Below are 20,490 nucleotides of genomic sequence, written 5' to 3' on the forward strand. Positions count from 1 at the left end.
ATTTGTTTGGAGCAAGATGTCATGTGAGACCTAGGATGTGGCCTATGGGGATATGGCTGGAAAGTAGATAAGGTGAGTAACCTAGCATGTAATGGTCACCTGATTATGAACAGCTCCATACAATTGTTCTTTCATATCAAATATTTAGAGCTTATTCAATGAGAACAATGTGTATATGTGTGTGTGTGTGTGTGTGTGTGTGTATACATACATATATATATGTATGTGTATATATATATATATGTATATATATGTATATATATTTTCGAATATTTTTGAACGAAAAGGAACAATTATAACTAGCATGTGATTCACGCTGGGGTCAACTAATTCCAGTTTAAGCTGTGCATGGTTCTGTAGCAATTAATTAATTACTGTTTGTGTATCTGCTTCTACAACTAAACAAACTAAATATTAAGATGCCCAAAGAATTCCAGTCCTCCATTGCCCTTATTATACATCAAAGAAAGATGAAATAGGAAGAGAAAAAAATGTATAAACATGAGCATATCTCAAAAATTAAAAAAAATATTTAAAAACCCCAATTGTATTTTTAAAGAATTTTTTAAATGACATTTTCATACGTATCAGCATAAATTCAAGCATCTCCATTGAATCTGCTTTTAGCATTTACGTGGTAGATGCACATGGGAGGGTAGGATGTATCCCCATCTGGAATATTCCACCTGAGCCCTTGCCACTGAACTGCACTATCTGGAACATGCTAAAAGCTCACTGTGGATGATTTATCTTTTTTTATTTAAAGTTTATTTATTTTTTTTGAGAGAGAGAGAGAGACAGAGATAACACAAGTGGCAGAGGTGCAGAGAGAGAGGGAGAGAGAGAAAATCCCAAACAGGTTCTACACCACCAACACAGAACCTGATGTTGGGCTGGAACTCAGGAGCTGTTATGATCATGACCCGAGCAGAAATCAAGGGTTGGATGCTTAGCCAACTGAGCCACCTGGGTGGCCCTGGTTTATCTTTTAAGTAAGATTTATTAACCACCCATTTCTACCCCCCCCCCCCTTTGGACACACTTGTGAATGGACAGATATTCATGTCCTATTGATTTCAGAGGCAGAGATGGGGAGGCAGAAAGGACTAGAAGCCTACATGGCACATGAGGACAGAACTCATAGATTGGAGAAGAAAAACCCTGGAAAGAGAGGATCATCTTCTGATATTTGAAGACCTATCACAGGTGAATGGTGGTTTGCAGACCTGTTTTGGTTTATTTGAGATCTGAGCAGGGGTACAGGTAGAAATAGCATTCAGAACTAGAGAGAGAGTGGCCTCAGTTTGAAGAACTTCCTGTTAGCTGAAACTCCCTAGTAAATAATTAGGGCCCTGTCACCAGATTCAGAGCAGAGGCTGGGTGTCCCATCAGAGATGTTGTGGGAAGGATGCTTTCACTAGCGGTCAGTAATACCTACCGGTCTTTGAAGTCCCTTTCAGGTCTGATCAAGTGAGACTGATTTATCTCATAAGTGAATTAAACTAACCTACTTTTGATTGGATGTCAGGAGCTAAAATGCCTTCATGAAAACAGATTTATTGGGGTGCTTGGGTGTCTCAGCTGGTTAAGCTTCCACTCTTGATTTGGGCTCAGGACATGATCTCCTGGTTTGTAAGTTCGAGCCCCGCATCTGGCTCTGCATTTATTTATTTATTTATTTATTTATTTTTTAACGTTTATTTATTTTTGGGACAGAGAGAGACAGAGCATGAACGGGGGAGGGGCAGAGAGAGAGAGGGAGGCACAGAATCGGAAGCAGGCTCCAGGCTCTGAGCCATCAGCCCAGAGCCCGACGCGGGGCTCGAACTCACGGTCCGTGAGATCGTGACCTGAGCTGAAGTTGGACGCTCAGCCGACTGAGCCACCCAGGCGCCCCTGCATTGACAGTACTGACAGTGTGGAGCCTGCGTAAATTCTCTCTCTCTCCCTCTGCTTCTGCCCCTGTCCCCCTATCTCTCACAATAGATAAACAAATTTAAAAATAAATAAAAAAGAAAAAAAACAAATTTATTGCATGCCTGCTCTATGCCAGGCACCAGATAGAAACTCTCCTTATAGAGCCCATTTTCTGTAATGGGCAGATGAAAGGAGGCTCCTTTGTGGAGATCAATACTGCTATCTGTATTGAGATCAATTAGCTAACAATACTGTGTTAGCTAATGGACTAAGAATATGCATTTTTTTATACATCAAAACAAACAGACTCTCTTTGCAGAGAATTGATACTTTTTTAATATTCTATAAGGATAGACCAAGAAGAACCTTTTTAAATAATTTTTTATAGTCAATATGGAGGGAGACCTCAAACAGGAAGGTATAATATTAACTTAATATGGTTTGCTCAATTAATAACTCTGTCAGTGGGAAAAATATCTTTGGACATGAAATACTATGTGTATTTGATATGTTTATGAATTAAGAAGACAATATAATGTTTTGGTTGACAACTGGTCTCGAATTTGACAGACCAAAGTTTGAGAACTAGATTTTCTATTTACTGGCTGAGTGATCACTGGCAAGTTTCTTAACCTAAATCTGTTTTCTCATCTGTAATAAGGAAATAGAAATAGTAACTACTTTATGAGTGTTTGGCACCAATAAGTACTCGCTGAATGAATGAACAGCTAAGACATTTTAATGAAGAATGCATTTATTGTACCTTTTATAGTTCCAGGCACACAATGATCAAACAGTGATCGGTACAGAGGTATTGGTAGTGATGACAGGGGTTGTAAAATCGTTCCTTTTTGGGGGTAATATGATCATCTATATAGAAAATGACATGGAATTTGTAACAACTCCTTACAACTAATAAGTGAGTTTAACAAGGCTGCAGGATATAAGATAACATAACAAAAATCAATCATATTTAATATACAAACAACAAACAATTAAAATTAAAATTAAAATAATAACATCATTACAATAGCAATAAAAATATGAAATTCCAGGGGATAAATTTGGCAAAAGATGTACAAGGTCTGTGTACTAGAGCTCTAAAGCATTGTTTAGAGAAATAAAAGAAGACATAAATAAATGGAGAGATACACCATTTTCCTGGATCAATGGACTCAAAGTTGTTAAGATGTCAATTCTTTCCAAAATGATCTATAGAGTTAACACAATCCCAGTTAAAATGCTAATAGGTTTTCTTAAATTTTATATGGACTCTAAAGCTGATTCTACACTCCATATGGAAACACTAAGGATCTGGAATAGCCCAAACAACTTTGTAAGAGATGAGCAAAATTGAAAGAGTTAACACTTCCTAATTTCAAGACTTAATATGAAGCTACATTAATTAAGACAATGTGATACTGATGCAAACATAGCAAAATAGATCAATGGAACAGAATGGAGAGTCCAGAAATAGACTCATATATACATGATCAATTGATTTTTGACAAAGATGCAAAGGCAATTCAGTGGAGGAAAGATCATCTTTTCAATAAATATGGCTGGAACCATGAATATCTACATACATTAAAAGAAAAAAAAGAACTTAGACCCATATATTGCACCATATATAAACATTAACTCAAAATTGAGCATAGATATAAAACCTAGGACTATTAAATTATAGAAGAAAATGTAGGAGAAAATCTTTATGACCTCTTAGGTGATTTCTTAGATGCACCAAAAGCATGATCTATAAAAGAAAAAAAATTTCGATTGGATATCATTAAAATTAAAATTTTCTGTGCTTCAAAAGCTATTATTAAGAGAATGAAAAGATAAGCAGCAGCCTGGAGGAAAATATTTGAATATCACATATCTGATAAAACACTTTTAGCCACATATAAAGGACTCTTAAATCTCAGTAATAAGAAAACAAACACCCTAATCTAAAAAATGGATAAACAATCTGAACATTTATCCAAACAAGACATACACATTGAAAATAATCACTTTTAGGGAGGGGTGCCTGGGTGGCTCAGTCGGTTAAGAGTCCAACTTCTGCTCAGGTCATGATCTTGCGGTCCGTGGGTTTGAGCCCAGCGTCAGGCTCTGTGCTGACAGCTCAGAGCTGGAAACCTGCCTCAGATTCTGTGTCCCCCTTCTCACTGCCCCTCCCCCACCCATGCTCTGTCTTTCTCTGTCTCTCAAAAGTAAAATAAATGTTAAAAAAAAAAAAAAGAAAAGAAAAGAAGCACTTTTAAAGATGCTCAATATCAGCAGGAGGATGCAAATTAAAATTACAAGCCACCACTGCATAGCACTGGAATGTCAGAACTTAAGGAAACTTACCATGCAAAGTATGCCAAAAGTGAGAATGTATAACAACTGCTATGTTCCATATTTACTGCTAGTGAAGTACTTGCACATAAAGCTTGCATAGGAATGTTCTTAGCAGTTTTATTTGTAGTATCTAAAAACTGAAAGCAACCGAAATGCCCATCAATAAGTCAATGATTGAAACGAATCTTGGTATACTCATACAATGGAATACTTTATTATTTGTCAGTTATACCTCAGTTTTAAGAAATTAATGCATGGTGGTTATCACAAAACTAAGGGCTCATTACATGGTTTGGGTGATCTTTGGGCAATCTCAAAAGTGAGTTTTTGCTTAATAGGAAAGGTCATGTGGGCTTACATTTTTTAGTTCTGACCATGTCATAATTAGCTATGAGAACATAATAGAAAGCAAGAAAATGCTGTCACTGGGCATTTGTTGTATTAGATTAATGTGGAGCCTTGGATGAATCTGAGAATAATGATTAACACATTTCAGGATCATTCTTGTCATTTTTTCCTCAAAATTTTAGAGCATTGGCCTGATCTCTGAACATTTAAGTTCCAAGATACTCATCCCCACTTCTAGTTAGTGACTAAATATAGCTGTAAATATTGTATTTTAATCGGAAAGAATTCTAATTTCTAGAGGATATATCTGATCCTTTATTAAAAAAATGAAGTAAAGTTCCACTCATATTTTAATTGGCATTAGTGGATGTCTTTCACCCAAGGACTTATCAAAATCATTTTGTAAAATATTTTTTAATGGTTATTTATTTTTGAGAGAGATAGCATGTGTGAGCAAGGAAGGGGCAGAGAGACAGGGAGAAAGAATCCCAAGCAGGCTCTGGCTGTCAGTGCACAGCCTTCCGTGAGGCTCAGTCACATGAACTGTGAGATCATGACCTGAGCCAAAATCAAGAGTCGCACGCTTAACCAATTGAGCCACCCAGGCGCCCCTCAAAACCATTTAATGTCCAAAGCCTGTGATATACTATCTTCCAGTTTGACAGGTGCTAGAAAAGGGAATTAAGTGACTTCCAGAGATCACAAAGCAGGTCTGTGTGTGCGTGTGTGTGTGTGTGTGTGTGTTTGTGTGCGCGCCCGCGCGCGTGTGCATGTGCTTATACGTGCATGTGAGTGTTTGAGTGCATGCGTGGTAGGTAGTCAGCCAAGATACAAACAAAACTGACCCAACTTCTTTGATTTTGTTGTGTTGTGTTCTCTTTTTAGTGGTCTTATTTTACTATTTCCCAAATAGGCCAGTTATTTTCACAAAAAGGTATGTCATGGGCAAGTCACAAAGACTATGAAAGAATGCCACATGAACAGAGAAGAGAGAAATATCTAAGACAACAGTCCATGCCAGAAGTCTCTCCTCTCAACATTGTCCCTTGCTTTTGAATGTGGTTACTGTTTATAAGGCTTCCAGTACTGCTTTTGATTCACATTTACATAACATATTCTCAGCATCTACTGTGTTACAAGTATTTTGCCGGTTTCTTGACATACATTTAATTACATGATCACTGGTTACATGTAATCATGATTACATGATTAAGCTAGACTTCCTTGGTTTAAACACCTTGTCCATGGCCAAACAGGTAGTACTCTACCAAACAGGTAGATTTACAAAACAGTAAATCCAGGAGTCTGGATTTGAAATTAGAGCATTTGAAACAAACAGACCTGAGTTCTACAATTAGCCCTTCAACCTTGCACAAGTTACCTACTCACACTTGAGACTTCCTGACCCATCCATAGAAGACAATTATAAAGCTCATATTACAGAGAAGCTGTGTTGCAAGCTTCACAGCACATTATAAATGCTCAGTAAGTGCTATTTCACTTGCCTCCTACCCTCTTCTGGTGCCAGGTTTTTTGCCCTTCCTAGTATATCAGTCCAAACCAGTACAAAACCAGAGAAGACAGAGTCCTCCTGGCTGTTGGCTGTGCAATTTTCCCCTTAGAGCATATCTCCTCATCAGAGATCTGTCTTCTCAGCAAAATTATGAGTGCTCTGAAGACAGAGATCTTCTCTCAGTTATCACTGTTCTTCCAGTGTCCAGCACAGGGTCCGGTAGATGCTTATGAATTGAATTGACAGATCTCATGCCCAGCTTCTCAGTGCTTCCCATGCTTCCCATGCATCTTTAGAGCATTCTTTGCAACCCATGTCCTGTATCCCAGGTCCTGCCAGCCTACTCTTTGTCTCCATTCCAGAGACTGCTTGCTTTCTTGTCACCTGACCATCCTCTGACTTGAAAAGCTCTAATCCCCCTGGGTGCCAGTGAAACCCATGTGTGCACAGTGTCTCATGGCTCTGACTGCTGTGAGTGTTCCAGAAAGCTGGCCACGGTGTCTGTGGTAGGCCTGAGCCTTATAGAGGTGCTCATGTCTGACCCAGTCTCCGGCCCTCTAGCCTCTCTGGACCTTAATGTCATGTTGACGTTCTACACTGTCTCAGCCCCTTTTATAAGGCTGCCTGTCACTCATTTAGTCAATGGACACATAGCATTATGTTTATACTCATTGTGTTTTACTCTTCCTGCTTTTCTCCCTACCCTGTTATCTGCTATCTGTCCTCCTAATGCCATATTGGCATTTCTATTTTGACATTGAGATAACACCCATGAATCTATAGGAACCCATATGTCTTATATATTTCCATTGAGAATATTTAAGATTATCTAGTACTGGGGTGCCTGGCTGGCTCAGTTGAGAGAGCGTGTAACTCTTGATCTTGGAGTTGTAAATTCGAATTCCATGGTGGATGTAGAGATTACTTAACAATAAAATCTTAAAAAAAAAAAAGATTATCTTTTGTCCTGTTGCATAACAGTATGCAAGGTTCTTAGCTGGATAACTTTGGAGCTGAATCTTCACCATCAGTTAGGTTCTCTCCTTTTGAATAGTTTAGTTATTCTGAGTTTTGGGCAACTTTGAGAATTCCAGCCCCACTGTTTCTGGACAGATTCCCTCCTCTCTTCCAATTGCCGTACTTGGCGTTTTGCTTACGTAGGGTCTGTAGGTCAAACTATGTGCCTAATACACATAGTCTGAACTTTGATGAGAATACAGAGGACAGAGGATTCAGATCTATTAGAGATTAGAGAACGATTTCTTGACTTTTTCCATGGCTTTCTTTTTGGGTATAAGGATTTACATGAATTGCATGCCTTCCACAAGTATCCTGACTGCTGTTAGAGATTTTATAAGCCAAGCCCAAGTTTTCCCACCACAGTGAAAATGCTTAGGCACTCCTCTATTAAGTTTCTGTAGCCTGGTGATTTGAGTGAGGGCTGTGAAGATATTCAAGAGCACTGTGTTTTCTCTCCAGCTTTTCTGGCGGACATCTGATTTCCTGGTTGGCACTTGTTTCCACCATGAAATGGGAAAGGTGAAGGGAGCAGATCGGGCATTTTTCTGCTTCTAATTTAAAATGATTGTCCATGAGTATCTCTCAGAGTAGCTCAGAATTTATTTAGCACCCTCTGTAGAGTTCTTGAGGGGGTAAAGATCATTCAGAAAGTGTGCTCATATGGCTTCTTCTCTCATTCTTTTGGAATAACTGTGACATTTGGTTTTCAGGGAAACCGTGTGAAGGAGGCTTATATCTTTGCATGCAAAATATTTTCCATCCTTACTGGCAAAAGAACATTTGAAAGGTCTTTTTCATTTTTGTGAATGAACAGATAAAATAATTTACCCTGGGAGAGCTTTCCCTTGCATGGAAAATAAACTCAGTATCAGGTCAAATGGAGATACTGACCTGATATTGCCCTGATTTCCCATGCATCACGGGAAGTGTTCTGACCTCTGGCCTCCTCCCTTCCCATTGCCCCCTATTGTCTTCTCTGTGTGTGTCTTTGCAGTGCATTGAGATATGTCTATTCCCCCAAATTCAAATACAGTATTTGTGAATGTAATTAGACTTTTCAAATGGAAGAGGAGCTATTTACTTAATAAGGTTTTGTGGAAACTAATTTTCTTCTGTAAAGAAAAACATCTTAATTGAATCTTGTGTTAAGGACTTTTTTTTTTTTGTATGCCAAGATTACTTACTACCTCCTCCCCCCGCCCCTAAATTTGGGACAGTTTACTTCATCTCTTCCAGTTTACTGTAGCAGTCTTATTCTCTCTACTTTCTTTTAGGAGTCATCTCTACAGCAGACATTCTTGATCGAGAGACAACAGGGTCATACTGGCTGACCGTGTATGCCACAGATCGGGGCGTGGTTCCACTTTATTCCACCATTGAGGTCTACATTGAAATTGAAGATGTGAATGACAATGCCCCACTGACCTCAGAACCTATCTATTATCCTGTTGTCATGGAAAATTCTCCAAAGGATGTATCTGTCATTCAGATCCAAGCTGAGGATCCAGACTCCAGTTCCAACGAGAAACTGACATACAGGATTACAAGTGGGAATCCCCAGAATTTTTTTGCCATCAATACCAAAACAGGTAAGGAAATGCTCATCTGACTTTTTTTTCATTGGTTGTCCAACTTTTAAATCCATCAGCCTGACACTTGCTTATTTATATTATTTTTCCCCTTAACTTATTTTATTGTGTGGAGAACAACATTCTCTTTTTTTTCTGGAGGTAGTTTCTGAAAAGGTGTGCATTCTACTTGGTATGTTCTGGCTGGTATGTGTTAACTTTAGCTGATACCAAGGAGAAGTGATCTAATGGAAGTTAGAGGCTTTCACATAAAGCTTTAGATTTGCTTTACTCATAATAATAAAAAGGAGTTCCCAGGCCACTCAGTAGACCAATTGCCCCCTTTGTCCTTCTTGGGAGATTATGTGGCCCATGCTGGGTTCTGTGGGTAAGCTGGCCTTGTGACACCTCTACTTCTAAGAACTTCTTTTTTGTTGGACCTAGCTTGCTGTAAATTAAAGCCCCAGATTTTTTGCAATTCCTAGACTACCCAAGAGTGAAGTATCAAAGTTTAGAAAAACTTCCAGCGTCTCAATCTTTACATAAAATGTACCACCTTTAAATTTTCAGGTCTTTTGATTAAAAAATTGTACTGACAACTTAGTTTGTTGGCTAAGGCTCAGAAGGGGCAGGTGTGTGCATTCTGAGACAAGTACATATACCGGAAAGGTCTCAGACGTTCCTTGTTTCTCTTGTGATTTGCCTTGTTGAGATCTGAGTGGGAGAGTCAAACACTCGGTGAGAGTTGTGATGGGTAGAGTTTGAGTTAATTGAAACTTAGAAGATTGTAAAGCAGGTGCTATTACTGCCTTATGCTGGGCAAGTGCATTGACAGTGGTCATAAGTTAGGCTAATTGACGTTTGCCGGTGTGGATGGACATACTCAGCGTTCCTAACAAACCACTGATGGAGCTGATGGTTATTTCTCCTGCTTCTGTTCGTTCAAGTAGGAACATACAGCTGACCCCATGCATTTTATAAATGTCAGCTTCCCATGAACATAATTTGGAGAGAATGCCAAGTTTCTTGGAAATAATTGATTTTCTCTAATTATGAGTGGGTCGGTCCTCTCATTAGGCAGAGCCTCGCATTCTAATGGTGTTGAGTCACTGTTTGACCTGCATTTCATTATTAGACCAAGAGTGGTCATCAGCTATCTGTGTCTGATTGAAGTCCACTGGAACTTGAAAGAGAAGACACAGAGGCTAGTCCAACCTTTATGAGCCATGTTAAGTAGGGGAAACTGCCTGGGCATCTGAGGGACCCCTGAGCTGTGCTGGGAAGCTTCTCCTGATTCACTTTCTCACTGTAGGTAAGGGCTGTGTGGAGTGTGTTGACAGAGAAGGGAATGCAGATACTTTAGAAGGTCAAGAGAGAGTGAGCACATTGACAAGGTGTGACAGTAAACATGTTGAGGACACAGAAATCTTCACAATTCACAACCCCTGTGGAATCTGAAACACCCCCAGTCACATTCTGTCTTCCCTCTGATTCCATTGCTACTTGAGTCCCTCATGGTGAGTGACCACCCTCTTTTTGATAGGTTAAAAGACACAGTAGAAGGGAGGATTCAACTGTTCTCCTCCACTTACTGTTAAAAATATTCTAGAATAAAGTCACAGGGAAGAATGTGGGTTGGATGTGAAGAACATAGGCCACATTATATATAGAGAAGAGCATATAGACTTATGTAACTAAAGTTGTCTTCTGTGCAGCTTTTAGAAGTTTACATGAATTGTCAGAAACCCCTGTATTATCACAGTTTAACCTATAATGTGTAAGAAGGCCCTTTATCATATTTATAATTTATCTGTCCCTGCCATAGATTAAAAAAAAAAAATTTGTGCCAGGAATGACATTTTAGACTAACGTCTAATTGTTTAAATCTGTAGCATTACTTTGTAATTCTCAAACACATGATAAGAAAATACTGGATTTTTTTACTTCTTCATCCACCAAACATTTATGGTGTCTTCTAGTCTCCAAATATAGTCTAATAACTAGAGATATAAACTTAGGATATGGTCCAAGCCTTTCCAGGACCCAAAGATGTAAAAAATTGAAAAAATAACAAATATTTACTATATAGTGAAGGAGTACAATAATTGATTATGTTGGAGGAATTTCACTCAACACGGTGTTGGCAAGAGTGATGGTCAGGGAGTGCTTCATGGAGGAGGTAGCATTCGGGAGTAGAAGTCCTGGTTTTTAAATTGTGGTGCTGCATTCGCTAGCTGGGAAACACCATCAACCACAGCAGGGGAAACAAACCAAATCAGACACTCCTGACCTCACCAGCTTTTGTGAACTTGGGAAAATTATGGAACCTCTCTGAACTTCAGTTTTCAGTAAGAAAGGATTGTTACCAGGAATCCTCTGTGAAGTGCTTATCACAGTGCCTGGAACATTGAAACTCTGCAAAGAAGGTGGTACCCCATCCAGTCCTCCTTAACTCTGATTACAGACACACCGTTTACTCTCCCTGGATCTCTGGTTCTTATCTGTAAAAGGAAAATGGCATTGCTTACTTCATTTTTTCGCCTTTTTTTTTTAAACATTTTTTATTTTATTTTTGAGACAGAGAGAGACAGAGCATGAACAGGGGAGGGTCAGAGAGAGAGGGAGACACAGAATCTGAAACAGGTTCCAGGCTCTGAGCTGTCAGCACAGAGCCCGATGCGGGGCTTGAACTCATGGACCGCGAGATCATGACCTGAGCTGAAGTTGGCTGCTTAACCGACTGAGCCACCCAGGTGCCCTGGCATTGCTTACTTCATAGAGCTTGCTCGTGAAGACTGAAAGTCGTGGTATGTGTGAAGGTTGCTGGTAAACTACCGAGCTCTGTGAGAGTCATGTTGTTACTATCCTTATTTCTATTAAGATTCTCAGAACTGCAAGCCTGGTGAAGCTTCTATGTCTACTGAGCAATCTTTAACCAACTCAACAAACTCTCTACAGAGACATTTTATTCTTTAGCATTTCTTCCTGTCTTTCTAAAGCCATTTGTCAGAGATAGTTATTTCTCCAGTATATTTAGTAAGGATCTTTGCTTTAGATTTTTGCAACTGGATGTAGACTGACCTTTTATTCCTTCCTTTTGTGGTAGAGCTGAAATTTATATAGAGTTTCATTTTATTTTGTCAATGTGCTACATAATAAATAAGATTTAAATGATTAATGCACACGCAGATACTGTCAATACTTTCGGTCCATAGCTTGCAGTAGATAACAGATGTCCACCCAGGAAGGGAGAGAGATTTCTCTGTTGAACACTGTTCTCTAACCCAAAAAGCCTTTTTTTTCCCCCTATCATACTAAACCATGTAAAAATCAGTGGTCTGTGGAACTTCTTCAGTAATTTCTGTGGCTTAAGAGGAGAAACAAAAGCAGTAATACTCTGAGGTCCTTTCTGAGCTGTACAGAAAACCCTTGATTAACTCAAGGCTGAGCAACTGAGTTCAATCTAATGCTGCTTCCTTGTATATGTATGCCTTATCTAGTAGCTGGAGCCCTACCAACATGTTCTGAGAGGGAGACCCACCCATCAGGCTGTTGTTCCCTTGCCTCTTTGGGCAAGTAGGAACTCAAATGCTTCCTTCCAACCCTTGTAAAAAAAAAAATCCAGGCTGGCCATTGACTAATCTTCCAGGCTCAATTGGGAAACAGGTGTGAGAAGTTCCTCTATGGTTTTACAATGTTTACTTTAGTTGTATCTATAGTATGGAAACCATTCATGCCAGGATTTAGTAGAGCACTCAGTAGATGTTAGTTGTTATTGTTACTGTTAATAATCATCCTGTATTCCCCACTAGAATAAAGTTTGTGTAAGTTGCACACATACTGCTTTACAGCTCCACTGGATTTTGAGGAAGGCATACTTGAAAGGCAGTGGTGTTTTTCCTTACTACGTGGTGTGTAGCACTGGAACCTTCCATTCATGTTTATTAAAGTGTATTATTGTCTACTGCTGCTGCTGTTTTATTTCAGTTTTTTTTTTTTAACGTATTTACTTCCTAATACAAAGTCACTTTTTAAAAAAATTTTAATTTATTTATTTTTGAGAGACAGAGAGAGATAGAACGTCAGTGGGGGAGGAGCAGAGAGAGAGGGAGACACAGAATCCAAAACAGGCTCCAGGCTCAGAGCTGTCAGCACAGAGCCCAACATGGGGCTCAAACTCACGGACCGCGAGATCACGACCTGAGCTGAAGTCAAATGCTTAACCAACTGAACCACCCAGGCATCCCATTTTTCACAGTTTTTTTTTAAATTTTTTTAACGTTTATTTATTTTTGAGACAGAGAGAGACAGAGCATGAACAGGGGAGGGTCAGAGAGAGAGAGGGAGACACAGAATCTGAAACAGGCTCCAGGCTCTGAGCTGTCAGCACAGAGCCGGATGTGGGGCATGAACTCACGGACCGCGAGATCACGACCTGAGCTGAAGTCGGCTGCTTAACCGACTGAGCCACCCAGGCACCCCCACAGTTTTTTTAATGTTTATTCACTTTTTAAAAAAAATTTTTTTTAACGTTTTATTTATTTTTGAGACAGAGAAAGACAGAGCATGAACGGGGGAGGGGCAGAGAGAGAGGGAGACCCAGAATCGGAAGCAGGCTCCAGGCTCCCAGCCATCAGCCCAGAGCCCGACGCGGGGCTCGAACTCACGGACCACGAGATCGTGACCTGAGCTGAAGTCGGACACTTAACCAACTGAGCCACCCAGGCGCCCCAATGTTTATTCACTTTTGAGAGAGAGAGCGAGAGAAAGAGCACGCAAGTGGGGGAGGGGCAGAGAGAGAGGGAGACACAGAATCTAAAGCAGGCTCCAGGCTCTGAGCTGTCAGCACAGAGCCTGATCCAGGGCTTGAACTCATGAACTGTGAGATCATGACCTGAGCTGAAGTCACTTAACCGACTGAGCCACCCAGGCGCCCCTCTATTGACCCTAGGTGTTGCAGGATGGGAGATATAACAGAAGCATAAGATAGTTTCTCAGAGATTTTATTCTTATGGGAAAAACAGGACCGTCACACCTACTATGTACTTTAGCAAGAATATAAGGCAGTTTGTAAGAAATAAAGGGTCAGACTCCGTGGAATATAAGGTGTGAATAGGGTACCATGTCAGAGGGGGCCTGGAGCAAGGACTTCGCAGACCTGAAGTGAGCCCTGAAGAATTGGTCCACCTGCAGAGAGAGAAGCCAGAAAACTACCAAGGGAATATAAACAAGTTAAGCTGACCTTGAGAGCCCATCTGCTGCTTCTTGAGCTGGCTTGAGAGGCATTAAACCATTAGAAAAAGATTTTTGAAAAACTCATAAATGTCTGGAGTGTCTAAGATATTAGAAGTAACAAACACGTGTATCTCTTCTGGTTTTTAGTTTGATGATACTTGGATTTTTAAAAACCTTGGGTTGTGTATCTTTCCTTTGAGAGACTGACTTAAAATAATACTTTCAGAGGGGAAAAAACATAAGAAAGACCCCTTTATTGTCTTCCTTTGCCTCTGTTAAACATGCATGCAGGATTAGGATATGCTGCTGTGAGCCTGTGTCTGAAAATGATCCTTGCTTCCTCCAGATCTTCTGCTGGTTGATTATCCATGGCATTGGCTTTCTGAATTCCCTCTTGTGCTTGTGATGTCTGTCTCCTTTTGACCCGTGCTTTGATCACTGGCATCGCCACCTATGTTTCAGTGGTGAGGGAGCGGAACTCTGATTTCATTTTGAGCATCTTGGGATAAACCTGACCGAAATGCACTTTATGTGTAGGTACACATACCTACACATAGGTACCAGGGCACCCACCAGGTGGGTGGAGAGGAAGAGCTCCTCTTCAAAAGTGTGTCTGCTATAGGAATACCTCAAATTCTACTTTCATCCATCGGTATCTTTGGATCTAGACATTTTTCTCCTATTAAAATGGGAGGGGTAGCTTATTAAAATACTGGATGTCCTCCGTTTTTTCGTCAACCTCAAATTTATCAGCCTGCCTTTTGGCATATGGTATTAAGACATGGTGGGTAAGTAAGCAGGAAGGATAATAGAGGGAAAAGTCTAGACCACACTTCGGCTTGATAATAATCATCTGGCAGTCTTGTTAGGCTGCAGATTCCTGAGGTGGAGCCTGATAACTTGCATTTCCAACAAGTTCCCGGGTGAGGCTGATGTTCATTCCCTGGAGAGCCTGGTTAGCAGGACTCTAGTCTTTAGTATCCCAAAAGAAACAAAAGAGAGCGGTAACACAGTGCTGAGACATACAACTGAGGACAAGGGAGCCCATCTTATAATTTATCCATACACTCTTGCCTCATAGTGCTGGAGTTTTGAGGTGTGACTATGAATCCAAAGTGCTCTCTTTACGCACCCCCAAAATCAACTCCCATAGCCTTGCTTATCCCTTGTGTTTTATGAAGTGGAGATAAATGAAAATCCAGTCTTTTTAATCATCCATGGGGAAAACATCACTGATTCCTAAGACTTATGGTTAATGAAAATCTGGGTTGTATAATGTCTGGATACACTTGTATTTTTTCCAAATATACAGAATGCAAGCAGCAGTTGTTACTAAGTGGAAGTCAGACCTACTTTAATGAATAAACAAACATTTGATGTTAGTATGTTGTTAGTTCCTAAAATAGTGATACTCAGAAATAATTTATTGTCTTAAGTAACCTAATCCTTACGTTTATACACAGCCCTGATTGGTGGTAATCTGCTTACAAAGCTACCTTTTCCTGGAAAGCAGGACCCTTGCTTTATGTACAAAACCAGGGACTAAAAAGAAAAATCACAGAAGGTGAGGGACAAGGGTACAAATATTAGTGCCTTTTCTTCAGAGTGAACAGTGTAAAAATCTCTTGTTGCCATCTCTTATTCCTTATTCCTTCCTAATGGAAAACTAAATTCTTCTGAATGGGTAGAAATGGCCTCTAGATGAGGAGTTGATATTCACAAGTACAGGCACAAAGCAGATAATGTAGCGAATGAGTATGTATGAAACTGTAAATCACCCTCGCTCCTTCTTTCAGCCATGAAAGGAGGCCTTGTCCTATAGAACATTAAATTGTGTTCATTTAATCCAACAAGTCCAGTAGAACAAATCGGGCTCATGCAGATTTATCACAGGGGGTTATTTAAATTCAGCGGTGACCTTTGCATCCCTGTGAATGTGCTCCAAATGAACAAGGACAAAGGGAACTTTTCTGCACTGTCATTATGTTCCCTGGGAGGCTGTGGGTTTCCCATTTTGATCAACTCACCACTGTGGGCTGAAGGGTCGGGGTGGGGGTTCTGAGGGTGCAGAGGGCTTGGTCAGGGCTGGCCATCGCACCGGAGAATATGTTCTTTCCTGTTGTGGACTCTGCCTCTCCTTCCTCTGGCTTGATTTTGTTTGCATGCTTGGCTGTGAGTGTAAGTGCTAATTTCAGAGTTTCTCAACCTCAATACTGTCAACATTTTGGACTGGACTAGTCTCTTGTGGTCTGGGCTGCCCTATGCATGACTGAGCAGGACAATAGCTGTGACAGTCAAAATACCTCCTGGCATTGTTGAATGTCTCCTTGGAGTAAAATTGCCCTCTTTGAGAACCACTGAATGAATGCAGAATATTTTGCAGGACTCTTCTCCATGTGACCCTTACCAAAGCATCCTGTACAAAATGAATGACTGGTTAAAAAAATAGTGTGTACATCTATACCTATACCTATATATAGACATATATATATACATACATATATCTCATTAATAGTAAAATGAAGTAATGTAAATATGGGAAAAACCGAAAGCTGCCTCTTACTTCCCTCTGACTCCAGGTTCTTTGTGTCTTAAAGGCTCTGAATATTTGAAATCAACTCCATTAGAAAAAGAAGAACAAAACAATAACAAAACTTCAAACAGATTGAATGCGGATAAAGTTATCCTTTTCTCTCCTCTAAGTCTTTGGAGAGGATTTGACTGAAACAAAATTGTCATCAGAGTCAGTTTTGAACAGCATTCTTCAGAAGACAGCATGAAGAGATTATTTTGAGGGTTCCAGGGTTTATTCCCTTGAAATGCTTAAACAGCTCCAAATCCTGTTTCTGCTTAATGTCAGCCTTCAGATGGATAAATATGGGGATAGTTCCTTCCCTGGAATAAAGGTGGATGAAAAAGAAAAGAAAAAAAAAAAACCTTTAGACTTCCGTTGAGGATTCTGTAGTCACGTGTGTAGATTAGGGCTTTTAGAGGTGTCTGGCATCCCTCGTAAGTATGCAGTGTTCATTCACAAGCCCCCCAAAACTGGTACATTTGTGGGGACTCAGACCAGTATCCCAGATCACCATCTTTGGATACATCATAGGACTGGAAAGACTTAGCTAAATAGGAACTGGTGCCCCCATCAGTAATAAAGAAGGAAATCTTTGACCTCCACCTCCCCCCAAATTAAGTCAAGTTTCAATGGACGGTATTGGTACTTGGGCAACAGTACGCATTTTTTCCCACTTAGGACATTCACATCTTTGAGTTAATGCAACTGTTACTTGGGAAAAGGACTTCATAAAACCTAATGACAGTGAGGGATGGGGAAATTTGGTAAAAGGGTGAGAGGCTTGAGCAGGCAGACCTGGAGGGAAGAGGATGATGCTGCTGCCTGGTTGGGGACCCACCAGCTGTGTAGGTGGCTCAGAGGTGCCCCCCACCCCCAGGGGGCAGGGTGGTGATCATTCAGTGTGGCTGGTAGTGTTGCTCAGTCTTCCAGGCTGCTCCCCTGTCCTGCTAACCCACGGAGGAGGGGTGCGGAGGAGGAGTGGGGCAAGGGGCAGGGAGGAGAGGTGGGGCTCCTAGATATCCAGCCTGCCCCTGGGGCTCAGCTGTTGGCATAGCTGCACTGAAAATTACAGGGGATTATTTGGGAGGGAGTAAATAAAGCAGATGATAGAGTTGTATATATATGTATTAAAAAAAGAGATTGATTAAGGTCATAAATTTCTCTTTTATTTCTTCTATCTGGGCATTAATTCCACAGCACTAATTTACAGCATTGGTTTATTACTTTCTTCTGTTCTGAGAGAAACAGTGAATTTTAATTGAAACCACTGTTTGCTTCTCTGCATTCTTCCCCGCCACTGTTTGGGAGACTCTTGGATACTACTCCTTGGGCATGTGCCTCTCTCTCCCAGGTATGATGGGATGGTGCAGGAAGAGGAACCTTCACCCAGGGCAGAGGTCTGCTCTGTGCCCCCAGCCATGCTGTGTTTGTAGCTTCCGCCACAATCCTGGAAAGAAACTGGGGCTCCGGACTCCTGGGCAACTTGCCAGGGTCACCCAGCTGGTCAGCGCACAAGGGTTTGTCTGATTAATGATCCATAATGCTAAAGACAAAGGCTATGTAATTTGAAAAAATGGGAGCAAATTCAAGAAACACTTTAATGACCCTAGAACCTTGGGGGCAAGGGAAGTCTTTCAGATGAGTGTACGCACACTGTAAAAACAGGTGTATTACGGGTTGAATTGTGTCCCCACCCCCACCCCCCCCACACACAAGATGTTGAAATCCTAATTCCCCTGTGTTTATGAATATGATTTGATTTGGAAAGACGGTCTGGGCAGATATAATTAACTTAAAATTTGGTCACACTGAATTAGGGTGGATCCTAATTCAGTACCCAGGATCCTTATTGGGAGAGGAAAATCCGGACACAGAGACACAAACACAGGGAGACATTGTGAAGATGGAGACGTTGGCATCATACTGCCACAAACCAGGTAATGCCAAGGATTGCCAGCAACCGCTGGAACCTAGCAAAAGGCAAAAGGCAAGGAAGGATCCCCTGCCCCCAGAGACTTCAGAGGGAGCATGATCCTGCCTGGGCCCTAAGTTTGGACTTCTAGCTTCCACCGCTGTAGCTTGTGGTTCTTTGTTACAGCAGCCGTAGCAAACTGCTACAAACTGCTGCAAGGTGCCGTCTTGGGGAACAGATGGGAAGATTGAGCTCTCCTCAGGGGGTGAGGGTGGTGGGCAGAGCCAAGGATCCCTGATCCCCAGTGCAGCGCTCTGCAGCGCCCTGCTTACTAGACCAGATGTTAACACTATTAGCAATTTTTACACTGGTCAAGCCTGACTTTAGTCAGACAGTCCGTTTTTGGTTTGTTTTGCAGTTGTGATCTAGTTAAGTTTATTTATTTGGTGATTCTAAATGGGATGAGGATTTTTTTTTTTGAATGTTTATTTTTGAGACAGAGAGAGACAGAGCTTGAGCGGGGGAGGGAGAGAGAGAGAGAGGGAGACACAGAATCCGAAGCAGGCTCCAGGCTCCGAGCTGTCAGCACAGAGCCCGATGCGGGGCTCAAACTCACAGACTGAGAGATCATGACCTGAGCCGAAGTCGGACGCTTAACCGACTGAGCCACCCAGGCGCCCCAGGATGAGGGTTTTGATGAGGGACTGGTGTGACATCACATCACTCTAAAAACTTCCAGGTCTTCTGGGAGATCATCCTCCGGTGGCACTTTCATGCTCCTCAGGGCCTGTGAGGCCACCTGGAAGCTACTGTTGACTGGCACCTGGTGTCCCAGTGGTGAGTCAGGAGCTCATCAGTCTTGCTCATTTTGTCTTTTCTCAGTCTTTTCAAAAAAAAATGCTTATTTATTTATTTTGAGAGAGAGAGAGTGCATGCACATAGGAGCAGGGGAGGGGCAGAGGGGGAGAAAGAGAGAATCCCAAGCAGGCTCCACACTGTTAGCAAAGAGTCCCACGCAGGGCTCGATCTCACGGCCGTGAGATCTTGACCTGAGCTGAAACCAAGAGTCGGACGCTTAGCCGCACTAAGGCATTACCTTAGTCGGACGCGGGGACCCAGCGCCCCACATTTCTCAGTCTTTTAAAGCAAATTCTCTGGAAGCGCTGTTCTTTCAAAGCACTGGAAGTTTCTACCCGAAAAGCTAATACAGGACAAAACATAGTTTCACCATTAACCTTGAGAGCCTAAAGTCCAGTTCTAGTATTGTTACCACTTTGTATTCTATTCTTGTCATTTCCTTGTCATCTTTGAATGACTTTGTTCCTAGCTTCTGGACATCCTTACAAAAATGTTGAAGTGTTTCAGAAATCTATACATTTTATTCACATAGAGGTAGATCGTTCTAGGAAAGCACATGGACCTCAAACAAAATTATAAACCCAGCATGTAGTGAATTATTGATCGCAGTCTGATTCTGTTGTGGCAAACTGACAAATGTTTGTTTCGCGCTTTGCTATGCATAGTCGTAGTTAGGGTTCACAAGAATGCAGGGGAGGAGACAAGCCAAACGGAGTCGTGCTCAAGAGCCTGGACACTAGAATCAGATGTCTTTGCATCTGAATGCAAGCTCTACCATTTCTTAGCTGTGCGATGTTCGGCACGTTACATAACCTCTCTGAGCTTCAGTTTCCTCCTCTGTGAAAATGGAATAATTCTAGTAACTAACCAATTGGCTTGCAAGCAAGATTAAATGAGTTAATATATATAAAGTAGTTTAAAAAGTACGCAGCATGTAGTAAGCTCTCAATAAATGTTAAATGACGTCATTTTCATGTATAGAGTTTGTTTTACTGAAGTCAATGTCCACATTGTATGATTAAGGCCTTAGAAAGTTGATGTTTTCAACACTTTACCTATGGATTCATTAAATTTCATCTTGTTAGATTGTGTCCTTCTGCCCTGTTAACTTCTGTATATGTGACTGTCTAAGATGTAGCTGAAAAGTGAACTGTGATGGGGCTAAATAGAGAGCACTCTCTTAGGTTTCTAGAAGCCTCTC

The 20,490-nt window shown here is 41.0% G+C and overlaps 1 protein-coding gene across 5 annotated transcripts in view; it reads left to right on the forward strand.

The window, feature by feature from the left end:
• The window catches only part of FAT3 (FAT atypical cadherin 3), a 668,217-nt gene that overhangs the window by 300,018 nt on the left and 347,709 nt on the right, over nt 1-20,490 (forward strand). For all 5 annotated transcript variants that reach the window (XM_078433002.2, XM_078433004.2, XM_078433003.2 and 2 more), the window contains exon 3: nt 8,416-8,730. In XM_078433002.2, coding sequence (XP_078289128.2) covers nt 8,416-8,730 — 315 coding nt within the window. The remainder of the gene's footprint in view (nt 1-8,415; nt 8,731-20,490) is intronic.

This window comes from Panthera onca, chromosome D1, assembly GCF_046562875.1.
Source record: "Panthera onca isolate mPanOnc1 chromosome D1, mPanOnc1 haplotype 2, whole genome shotgun sequence".
NCBI lineage: Eukaryota > Metazoa > Chordata > Mammalia > Carnivora > Felidae > Panthera > Panthera onca.